Genomic DNA, 12,399 nt, shown 5'->3' on the forward strand with positions numbered 1-12,399 from the left:
GAGGGTACCAAATGATCATTATTAAAAACATATGGTACCAAGTGTGTATTTCGATAAAACACAGGGTGGGTATTTACCCTTTTAAAATAACAAAAACAAAAGAAAATTAAATAAATCATTTAAAAGATATGCAATGTGATCATATTTAAAATATGAGTTGACCACATTTCAGCGGAGGTTATCAAATTGGTACGAATTGCAAACAGAGGGTATCAAATGATCATTATTATAAACATAAGATATCAAGTGTGTATTTCGATAAAACACAAGGGTACCAAATGAGTATTTATCCTATATTTTTTTTTAAACATATTAAAAATGACCAATAAAGACCACAAAAAAACACTTGAAAAATCTCGTTGCAACAACTAATGAGTAAGATACCATCTCTTCTAACAACTCAAAATTAACAACTTTTTACTTAACCAACTAAATTACTCAAAATTTTCCTTGTTTCATCCTCGAGCACTCCCAATGGATAAGGTAAAATGCCTTATTATCTAAAATATAAAGAAAAAAAGTGGTAAAAGTAATCTTCCAATGAGTGAGGTAAACTTGAGCTAGTTTACATTTTTTTTTTTTACCTTAATGAATAATGTTTCTCCACATGTAGAGAAGCACTATTCATTAAGCTATAAATATTTTATTATTATTTTTTTATAAACTTTTGTATATACATGTGTGTGATACTATTATATTTAATTATTTTATTTTTAAAATGAATAAAATATATTAAAAAATAATATTTAAATGATGTAGAGAAAGAATAAAGAAGTTGATGTATGGTGAAAGTTTGAGATAAAATAGAAAAAATATTATTTTAGTGATGTATTTTAAAGTATAGAGTAGAACACCAATTGGAAGTGCTGAAGAGGGTTTATCTATATCAATTTTATCTTAAAAAAATGGTCAATTATCAAGAAAATTCAAAACCATAACTCTAGACATGTAAATTCAATTCCAATTTTTATTTCACTATGTCTGGTAGAATAAATAGAGAACATGAATAATGAAGAGTAGGAAAGAAAACAGAGATGAATAATAATCTTTCTAAATTATTTGATAAAGGATGGAGAGATAGAAAGATACATTACTATTTTTTTTTACTCTATTATCCTTTTATTTTTATTTTAATATAATTTTCTTATGAGTAGGATGTACATGGGACGAAGGGAGTCGGGGATTTTTGGAGTTGTCCATGTTTTCACCGATTGACATGTGGCTCATTTTAAGAGGAATTAAGATTCCACGTAAGTTGATTAAGTCTCTCGGAGCCTACTTTGGGCTCCACGGGAGATAAGCCCATCCTTCAACCACAGTTTGCCACCACCTGAGGAGTACATCCTCCTAGAAGCGTCACTTCTTGAGGACCATGTTCAAAGATGGTGCTGCAAGTCTCACTACAAGACCGTCTCCTCCATTCACTTCCTCTAGGTCTACGAGGACCTTCCTCCGACCTAGGAGAAGGGTAGCCAGGTGTCAAACACAGTGACCCTGGACCACAGCCAACTTTATGACATCCATTGTCACATGGATTGTGGTGTCGACTCTGTACAGGCGGCAAAATGATTATCCCACATCGCCGCCTGACATGGGAAAACGTGCGGCTACCACTCTAACAGTGTCAAAGACGTTTCCCCCCAAAAAAATAGTGGATTGACATTCCTCACAATGGACCCACCAAGATATGTTTGAGCCCACCGACTTATTTACTAAGAGAATGTTCATTTATCATGTAATAAATTCTCATTAAGGGAGAATAATTGTAATCAGCTCCAATTAATGAGCTTAATTGCCACAACAACCTATAAATAGGGCTAGGGCACACACTGTAAAAGATATGAATTCTTATTTTAAGAGTGAACCTATACGCTGCCTGAAACCCAAGAGAACTTGAGCTGTGCAAGTTCTTAGCATCCTTATACAAGTGAGTCGTGGACTAGGGTTGATTCACAACCTGAACCACGTAAAAATCAGTGTTTCAATCTTCTTTTCTTTAAGCTTTAGTTTAATTAGTTGTTAGCAATAAAGCTAGTCAACACTTGGCGAAGACAAGGTGGAGAATTCCATCGTGGTAAAAAAAAATCAAAGGTTTATATAATATACATTAAATAATATAGATACATAAATATTTACGATAATTTTTACTGTGCTTCGCTATATTTAGAAATTGACATGCATTTGAAAAATGAAAAGTTTACAATATTATATTTTCATAATAAAAATATTTTTTTTATCAGGTAACCCTTCTAAAAATTTGAAAAAATCAAAATTTATTTTAAAAAATATTAATTAACAACTATAAATATGGATCATTAATTTAATCTAATAATTAATATTAAAGTAACTATATATATTATATAAATAGATACTAGGATCAAGCGGAGCTCTTGCTCTAACCCTACTTTCCTTATCCCTACCTATTTTATGATTAGGTGGGTAATTCCAACCTTATTTGGGATAGGGCCTCTTGGAGACTGACTCGATAGAAAAATGTACAACTCTACTTATGAGAGTATAAATATAATTCTACATAAATTAAAGAGAAGAGGATAAATTCTTCAACTAATGAAAGAATTCTAAATGTTGTGCGGAAACATTTCTGTTTCTTTTTTCATCCCCTAGTTTCTCTTGCTATATAAGATAATTTTTCTACTAATGTTCCACAATTTGTTTGCTTTTGTTTTTGTTTTAATATATTTTTTTCCTAGTTTGTTTATGTAAATAATGGTATTTTATCACCTTGTTCACTGTGGACATTGGCTTGTTGATCTTTCTACTAGTGCAATTCACACTTAAATGGTGTCATCGATTTAGTTTGGAACACCATCCTTTGATTGCAATATCTTTAAAAATACGAACCATTGTTTTATGTATTTGTGTGGAGGCTTTGATCATTTTTTCTGTTTTTGTGTCAGTGTCTATCATTGTTGGGATATCTAAATTATTGGGTTTATTTGCCCTACAAATGCATATGATTTAATTAGCTTTATTTGGTCATCTCATTTGTGAGATTTGTGTAGCTCTTTGTGCATCACCTAACTTGTAAAATTGTGCCTTCTTTAACCATTCAATGATAATTCATTTCTCTTTTTAAAAAAATATTTAAAATTGCAAACGAAGCATTTGTACTAAATACTGCGTTAAAACTGTCGTGTTCAATTTCTCCATTTCCCATATTAGCCATATCTCCATCTTTCCAAATTCTATTAATATTGCACAAAATTTGGCTTAAAGGGAAACCTAAAGACTTTCTTTGTGCTTCGTGAAACTTTATAAAATGTTTTATTATATCTTTTTGAGTAATTGGTGAAAATCGCTTATATTTTAAAATCATTTTGTACTTTGACCTAGTTTTGATATTTTTATGCAAAACGTCATCTGTCTAAAATTTCAATTAGCTGTCTGTATTTTTCGACCACCTGTCTGAAAAATTTCAATCACCTGTCTCGAGATTGTGCAAAAAATTATCAAAGCTAGGCCAAAATGCAAAATGATTTCAAAAAATAGATCAAGTACCCTATGTTTTTTAGTAGACATTTGGTTTTATATTCTCGTTTCCCGGACATAAGTAAATTTTGTGTAACATTATATAAAGTTGGTTGGTTGGTTGTGCAGGAGGATTCATGTTATGCATTTTAATAGAAAACAAATGTTAACTTGAAAATATTTTCTATAACAAAAACTTGCCACAATTCAGGTCATAGAATGTATAAGGATGCTACTAGATTGACTGACCACTGAGGAAAAACTTTTACAATCATAGTAGGGAGTCTCTCAAACAGAAAGTATACTAAACTGTATCATGATATCTTTCATTACTTCTCTCTTTTACTCAGTTACAAACTTGCAACATTATTTTTTCGACTCGTTTAAAATGAGTCAACAAAATTGTTTTTATAGGCACTTCAACTTCAACATAATATGATATGAACGAGACCAAGAAGAATACAGTATAATCGAAAGGCTGGCAGCAAAGCTCATAATGAAGCATAAACATTTGCAAAGGGAGATAAGTCGCTGGTCTGAAACCCCTCAGAAGTATAACTCAATTATCCAATTCATAGGAGTCCCACAATCTTTTATTCAAAACCACTCAAATCAAATTCTAGAAATTAAAAAAAATGAAAAAATAATTAAGAGCGAGCATAACGTACCGAAATACGCCGCTGTATGGGGCTCCTACAAGAAGGACAGTCTTTCATACCTTGTTTCTCATGGAGCTCATTGCACGAAGTGCAAACCACTTGATGAGCACATGGTAGGAATACTACCGACATCTCCTCTGAGAGGCACATAACACACTCTCTTTCACGTTTTACACCGCCAGTCTCCGAGTAGTCATTGATCTTTGCATTTGCTTCAGATGTATAAGGTGCCCTTGACTGATTTCGATCCTGGTCACTTTTGACATCAGTCAGCTTGCTAGCATAGCTTCCATCGATGCCCCTCCGAAGCGCAGCAATTTTTGGAGACTCAGTTTTCAGTCTCAATTGAGAGATTTCTTTTTCGAGCTTCTGAATATCATCTTTGTACTTCTGTAGATTTTTTTCTGCTTTTAATTTAATCATGTCCTCCTTTGATTTTGTTGAAACCTCTATTTGTTCTCTATCTTTTCTCATTGAACTTGTCTGCATAAGTAGTTCCTCCTTTGCTTTATCCTCTTGCTGCCATCTAGCCTGCGATATTTTTCTTTTGAATGAGAAAAGAGCTCAAAACAATAACTTATGATTACTAGAAGGACCAAGTATGTCTGAAAATTTGAAAGGACAAGTTTGTAAGATCAATTAAAAGAGCTAAAGCAGGCAGCTATTCCAAAACAAAAATGAGAACACTGGTTGGAAAAGAGAGAGAGAGAGAGAGAGTTTGCAGGGGGGGGGGGGGGGGTGGGGGGGATTCGAGTTGACTTTTTCTCACGCATACCTCAAGTTGTTCATGTATAACCTTTGCCTGCTCTAGTTCCTGGATCAGCTTCGATAGCTTGCGCTTCTCCGTTGTGAATTCTTCCAGCAAAAAGGCCTTATGTTTTTCCCATGACTGAAACTCCATTGACGTTTTCTTCTCCCTCTTTGATACTTCCTGACAGCTTGCAGCAGACTCTGCAGCACGTAATTTTGCAGCCTCCATTTCCTGCCTCAGTACTGCATTCTCTACCTCAAGCCTCCGAACAGCAGAATTAGCTCGTTCAACTTGCCCACTAGCTTTGCTCAAAGCATACTCCATCTCAGAGAGCTTCTTCATGGTGTTTTCCTCTAGAGTTTGCTTCTCTTTCTTTAGGCGCTCTACTTCTTCTTTCTCTTGCCTTAGGGTCTTAAGTTCCTCCTTTTCCTTACCCAACCTACGGGCAGCTTGCATAACCTTTTGATTGGCCCATTCTGTCCACTCTTGCATCTGATTTTGCAGTTCCCTTACCCTTGGTACCAACTTCAGAACCATTTCATCCTTTTTATCTCGGGGAGCCCATTGACCCAGAGACTTATCATACGGTATTCCAGCATAACTAGAATTCGGTGCCTCGGCAGTACAATAGATTGGAACTGCAGCAGAGTTACTCTTGGTAGAAAGTGTGAGAGAAAGCTCAGTATCGGCAGCTGATAATGCATGATGAGTATCTGATGCAGGTAATGACGTTGCTGCGTCGACTACAGGTACTGCTGTTGCACTATTGACTGCAGGTAATGTTGACTGACTATTATTCGTCTTAGGGACAGAAATTGGATTTGTATTATCGGCATCCAGGCTTGATGCTACTGGAAAAGAGGGTACAGTATTGGCAGAAGTATTATGGTTCCCATGATCTTGAGGTACATCAACTCCCATAGCCTTGCTTATCTTTAAGGAAGCATGCTTTAAATTTATAGCATTAGAATCTGACACGGATTTTAGTTTCTTATCCAAGATTAAACCACCCAAACCACTTAACTTCCCTGACCTTGAAGACCCTTTTCCATAAGTCCTGAAACCTTTATCCAAGTGAAGCGACTTCTGCCGAAGCATGTATTCTCTCTTGCTACTTACAGAATGGACCCTTCTACTGCTTCCAAGCTTCTCCTCTGACGCAGTAGATTGAGATGTTCCAGTAGCACTAAAAGATTTATCCATATATTCAGAAGCAGAAGTTTTCCCCTCCTTTGCAACCGATCTACCACGTCCAAGGGAAGCCTTTGGTTTTGTTATGCTGGGTACTGAAGCTACAACAGGTGCCTTAGATTGACAACTATGAGAACAATGATGCAATTCTGAACTTTTACATTCCACTTTAAGTTGAAGTTGGTTTAAAGTAGATGAACTGCCATTTGGAGAATCATCATTACCGAAAGTACTTGAGGGATCACCATCCATTGCACAAGCATGAGACACATTCATATCGCAGATTAACAAGCACCACATTGCATCCCCAGTGCTGAAAAAAGGCCTAACCTCTCGAAGAACACAGACCAATTCTGCCAATAAATACATCTCCAGCTGCTGTAGATTGTCAAAACAATGCTCCCTTGAAGGATCAATCTCTTGTCCACTTCCAAGAAATGCTAAAGTATTATCCACTATATTTGAGACCGTGTCTTTACTCCCGTAAAGAAGGCCAGACCTTAAGATTGCCTTTCTAGCAACTTCCTCAGTGTATCCGCAAGACATAATTTTTAATATTGCAGTCTTAAAAATAGAGTCCAAATTACTTAAAACAAGTTCTTCAAGCTGGGCTTCCGTAAGATCATTCCAATCAGCATCTTGAAATTCATCTGCCTCTAGTTCCTCATTAGGTTGGCTAAGCCCAACTTCAGATGAGCTAACGACACTAGACAAGCCAAGGTCAAGTTTTAAATTATCAGAATGCTCTAGATTGACACTACAATAGTCACAGACACTGGATTGCCCACGACCTGGTGCGATTTCAAATTTGTCAGCAGAGAATTCATAAGCTGAACATTCACTTTGAGGTAAAGAGACAATCTTATGTGTGTCACCAAAAGGTGGATCAGCCCGAAATTTCCTCTTATTCCTACTTCCATTTTCTTGAACAGTTACTGATGAAGATACTTGAGCGCTACAACTACCTGCCTTAGCAACCATTGAAGTCATTTCAGCTGCAAAACACAATCCACTTTTAAGACATTCATCAAAGTCCCTTTTATCAGTCCATAATGCAACACTAAGAAGTAGAAAAAGAATAGCTCTATCAGAACAAAAGGGTGCGAAAATATTATAATCAAATTTGATAATCCTTGTGCATTAACCCGCTCAAGAAAATAATACTAATATTGAACACAAAATCAACCAAATAACACCAAAGTATTGGATTGTTATGACAAAAAATAAATAAAGAATTGCATTGAAGAAGAAGAAGAAGACCACGTATCTTTACATATTATAATCAAAACCAATGACAATGAAATATATTCATACAGCAACTAAACAGAAATTACATTAATAAATAAATAAACTACCCAGAAGCCAAATAAAACACGCAATGCACTTGCCACATACCCAGTTGACAAAACATAAGAATTTCAAGCTATCTTGCCGATATCAATACAGACCTGTAATTAAAATGAGCCCATAGATCAAGAACACACCAAGAAAAAAAAATCCAATAGTTCGTGCAATCTATAGATTCTGAAAACAGATGCTTAAGGTACTTGATCAGCACTCAAACAATCGAGACGCACCCGATTCAAGCTATGGTTTTAGCAATCAAATATACAGGCCAGTCTCAGAACATCATCGGAGAATTATACACAGACATGTAGGGAAGACAATCTCATCAGCTCGCAAGGCGAAATCATCCTATTACGATTCTTGGACATAAATTTTCCAAAAAGCAAGCTATAAAGTATTATTTGACCAAATTTAATTCAATTTATTTATTTTGTTTTTATTGATATATAAATAAACAAACTCAAGAAAAATGATTTACAGGGAAATCAGAGTAATGCAAAAGTTGATTACTATGAAGACAAGAATCCGCAGTAGATGAAGGAAGAGATGTAGCTGCAGTGGAGGAGGTAGCCTCGGCGACGGGCGGCGACCGAGCCTGGGTACTGCGTTGAGGAAGGGATGTAGGAGTGAGTTTGGGACTCATGTGGGTGTGAAATTGTGATGCTTCTTTTTTTTCCATCTTTATTTTCTTGCTCTTTTTCTTTTCTTTTCTTTTTTTGTCTCTAGTTCTCCACAAATATTTGGTAAGTGGGAAAAAGAAAAGAAAAAAAAAATTATATGTATGTTTTACAGTTTTAGAAGGGAAGTAAATTATTTATTTGGTGATAGGATCAAATTAATTTTCTTGAAAAAAGAAGTAAATTAAGAGTCCCCTATAGAGAAAAGTAAAATAAAAATTACTCTTACAAATCCCCTACCAACACTATGACATTCTTTTCTCTCACCTATTTTTTAATTTCTATATTAAAAAAAAAATCATACCCTTTTTTATTTTGTAAATTAGTTAAAAAAAAATTGTCTTTTTTTTTTTATCCCTGCACTTTATTATTCATTCATTAATTTTATTATATAATCACGTGTAGAAAAATCACAATTTTCACTTCATGTTCATATATTTTTTTTCTCACTCATGCTTATATAAATATATATATTTTAATTTATTACATGTAACACTCTCAAATGTATAGATTATAACTCAGTATATGTTAATGAATGATCACATTCTATTTACCTAAACAATTTCCAATTCGACACAATTTATTAGTGGAAATATTTGACGACTGTACAATTTCTTTGTAAATCTAAAATTGACAACACATTATTGATATTACTTGATAGAAAAGAGAGTCGAAACCTCTTCACAATAAAGAGGAGGTAGTGATTTTTATACAGAGACACGTAAATATGATAATATAACAATTAGAGTGCTTACGCGTAGCGGAACAATGATTATACACTTTGGATTCCCTAACTTTTTGTCCTTGTTGAATACTAGGTATTGCAAGGAATCCAAACCACTTTGAAACAAGACCACAGTCTTCCAAGCATTTCTCTGAAACAACATAATGTTTGTGTGGAACCTAATGTTTGTGTGGACAAGTCTCAACACATGAGAAGAGAATTCCTAGAGAGAGAACTAAGAGAGAGTGGGCGGCTATAGAATATTAGTAGTGAATTGTTACATTGTCAAATTCATTTGACCTAATCAATTCTATAATATTAATATATATATATATATATGCAATTAGCTAGGACATAAAATAAGTTTTAGTTACCCATTTTATTTTAATTATTTAATAATTATAATTAATTAAATACTTGTCAAAATTATCCAATTATAATTTTGATCTTTATTTAATTCATTTTATTAATATTACTACCAATTTATCAATATTAACAAAATTATCCCACTTGGCTATAATACTATCTTTTTTAGACTTTGCAATAAAAACCTCAAATTTTCTTCTATTTCTTTTCCCACAAAATATCAATAAATAATTTAACATTATTTTTTTTCATTGACCTAGTCAATATGCTATTTTTATAATTAATAATTAAATTAATTATTCAAGACTACTAGGTTCATTTTTATAAGAGATGACATGGTGGACCATGAATCCATGAACTCAAGCTCCAATAAATTACCATGATATTATATATAAAAAATAATCTCGCTACCTTATTAATTCTTCGTGACTCCACTATAGACTCAGAATTAGACTCTTGAACTCATAGAACGTTTTACACCAAATTTAAATATGTTATACATTGTTATAACCATAATTCATCATTCAATCATCTATAGATGATCTACTAATGAGACGTGAAAGAGTTCTGTTTAGCTTGAACTTTTGGTGAGAAAGAAATAGAGAAAATGCAGAGTGAAGAAGAAAAGACGATGATGAAAAATGTGATGGCTCAACTAACTGTTGATAGCCATGAGAACTTGTATATATGGCCAAGGATTACAGAAAAGATTGTAACAGAAAAAAATGACAGCTATACAAAACCAAACCGAAATATGTTATGGAAACAGTTACAAAATAGACAACATATTCTAACTGTCTAACTGTTTTTCTATATGCCTAACATCTCCCCTCAAGTGACACAGGGGAAACTGAAGTGTCAACTTGTCTGCCAGCAATTGAAACTGAGGAATAGGCAAAGGTTTGGTTAAAATGCCCGCTATTTGATTGCTGGAGTCCACATATCTGATATCAAGCTGCTGAGCAATGACTCTATCTCTGAGAAAATGGAGATCAATCTCAATGTGTTTTGTGCGGGCATGATAAACCGGATTGGAGGCCAAGGAACTTGCACCAAGATTGTCACACCAAATGATAGGGCAGTAGGAAAGAGAGACTTGTAATTCACTGAGTAAGGACTGCAGCCATATGAGTTCAGTTGTTGCCAAAGCTAAGGATCGATACTCGGATTCCGTGCTTGATCGAGCTACAATACATTGCTTCTTGGAACACCAGCTGAGAAGATTGCCTCCAAGATATATACAATATCCTGATGTGGACTTGCGATCATCTAAACAGCCAGCCCAATCAGCATCACTGAATCCATGAAGCTCAAACCGAGTAACAGGAGTGAAATGAAGACCAAGACTAGTGGTTCCAGCTAAATAACGAAGTACCCTTTTGCAGGCAGCCCAATGATGTGTTCTGGGAGCTTTGAAAAACTGGCTAAGTCGATTTACAGAGAAGGCAATGTCAGGCCTTGTAAGCGTAAGATATTGCAAACTCCAAGTACACTCCTGTATAGTTTGGGATCTTCAAGAGGTGTTCCCGCAATAAGAGTTAGTCTGGCACTGGAACACATAGGTGTAGGTTGTGGCTTAGCATCAAGAAGATTGGTTTTGACCAATAAATCATTAGTATATTTGCTTTGTGTTAAGTAGAAGCCAGTAGAATCTCGAAACACTTTAAACCCCAGAAAATAATGCACCGAGCCTAACTGTTTCAAAGCAAACTGATGATGAAGATCAGAGATGACTTTGGAAATCTGAGCTTGGTCTTCACCTGTAATTAGTATATCATCGACATATACCAGTAGTAAAATGAGTTTGCCACTTTTCTTGGTGAAAAATAAACTAGTGTCAGCCTTTGAGTTTTGAAATCCCCACTGAACAAGAGCAGATTTTAGCTTGTCAAACCAGGCACGGGGGGCCTGTTTGAGACCATAAATTTCCTTGTTTAACTTGCATACATGGTTGGGAAAATCAGGATGAATGTAACCTTGTGGTTGAGTCATATAGACAGTTTTCATGGAGATCCCCATTTAAAAAAGCATTATTGATATCAACTTGTTGTATATCCCAATCATGTGTTGTAGCAAGAGTAAAAATAACCCTTATAGTACAAGGTTTAACAACTGGACTATAGGTTTCAAAGTAGTCCAAACCTGGAGTTTGCTGGAAGCCTTTTGCTACCAGTCGGGCCTTGTATTTGTCCATAGTCCCATCTGAGTTGTACTTGACTCTATAAACCCATTTGTTGGTGATCAAACACATGCCATCGAAATAGGGAACCAATGACCAGATCTTGTTCTTTGTAAGAGCATCAAACTTAGTGTCCATAGCACCTTTCCATTTAGGAGAGGCAAGAGCTTGTTTGATTGTAGATGGTTCTAACTCAGTGACAGATTGGGCAATATAGGCTTTGGGTTTATGAATACCTGCTTTTGACCTGGTGACCATAGGATGAGTATTGTGGACAAGAGAAGACTGTGATGAGACAGGAGGTAACTCAGGAGGCAGCAAATTTGGTGAATTAGGGTCGTGAGAGGAAGTAGCAACGGGAATGACTGAAGACAGAGAAGTGTCAGGACTATGTGAGGAAGAAGCATTGTTGGGGCTGATATTCGGTGGACTAGTTTGATGATTTTGAGACAGTGGAGAAGGTGGAAAACCAGTAGAAATAGGTTGTGGGAGACAATATTCATTGATATCAATGACAGAGATAGGGTGGGAATTAGATGAAGAAACAGAAGGAAAGAGACTGTTGTAGTGAAATTCTTCCTCATTGAAGGTAATACTTCTAGCAACATAAATCCTACCACTGGGGTGTAAGCATCTGTAACCTTTTTGAGATATACTATAACCTATGAAGACACATTTAGCTGATCTAAAAGACACCTTATGGTCTGAGTAAGGGAAAGCAAGAACAACCAAACACTTTCATCATATTGTAATCTGGTTTGAGGTGAAACAATTTCTCAAAAGGGGACAAAAATTTAAGAGTGGGGGTAGGAAGCCGATTGATGAGATAGGCAGCTGAGGCAAAGGCTTCCCACCAGAATTTTAAAGGCATATTGGCCTGAGCAAGTAAAGTAAGACCAATATCTACCACATGTCTGTGTTTCCTCTCCACTCTCCCTTGTTATTGATGAGTGTGGGGACAGGAATTTCTTCTAGAAATACCTAACTATGTGAACAGATTATAGAGAGGGAGATAT

General features: G+C 35.2%; 1 protein-coding gene across 5 annotated transcripts; it reads right to left on the minus strand.

Annotated features, from left to right (window-relative positions):
- Positions 1-3,789: 3,789 nt before the first annotated feature.
- On the minus strand, positions 3,790-8,201 carry LOC133807044 (putative E3 ubiquitin-protein ligase RF298). 5 transcript variants are annotated; one of them, XM_062245178.1, is made up of 5 exons: positions 7,948-8,079; positions 7,668-7,824; positions 7,486-7,538; positions 4,924-7,085; positions 3,790-4,679 (listed from the first exon to the last, which is right to left on the minus strand). In XM_062245178.1, exons 3-5 carry the CDS (start codon positions 7,499-7,501, stop codon positions 4,137-4,139), a joined length of 2,721 nt encoding a protein of 906 aa, XP_062101162.1. In that variant the 5' UTR covers positions 7,502-7,538; positions 7,668-7,824; positions 7,948-8,079; the 3' UTR covers positions 3,790-4,136. The 5 variants fall into 5 exon arrangements, with proteins under 5 accessions (XP_062101162.1, XP_062101164.1, XP_062101163.1 ...); XM_062245180.1 differs by lacking the exon at positions 7,486-7,538 and having other exon boundaries at positions 7,539-7,824; XM_062245179.1 differs by lacking the exon at positions 7,668-7,824 and having other exon boundaries at positions 7,948-8,074.
- Positions 8,202-12,399: the final 4,198 nt, after the last annotated feature.

Source organism: Humulus lupulus, chromosome X, assembly GCF_963169125.1.
Source record: "Humulus lupulus chromosome X, drHumLupu1.1, whole genome shotgun sequence".
Classification (NCBI taxonomy): Eukaryota; Viridiplantae; Streptophyta; class Magnoliopsida; order Rosales; family Cannabaceae; genus Humulus; species Humulus lupulus.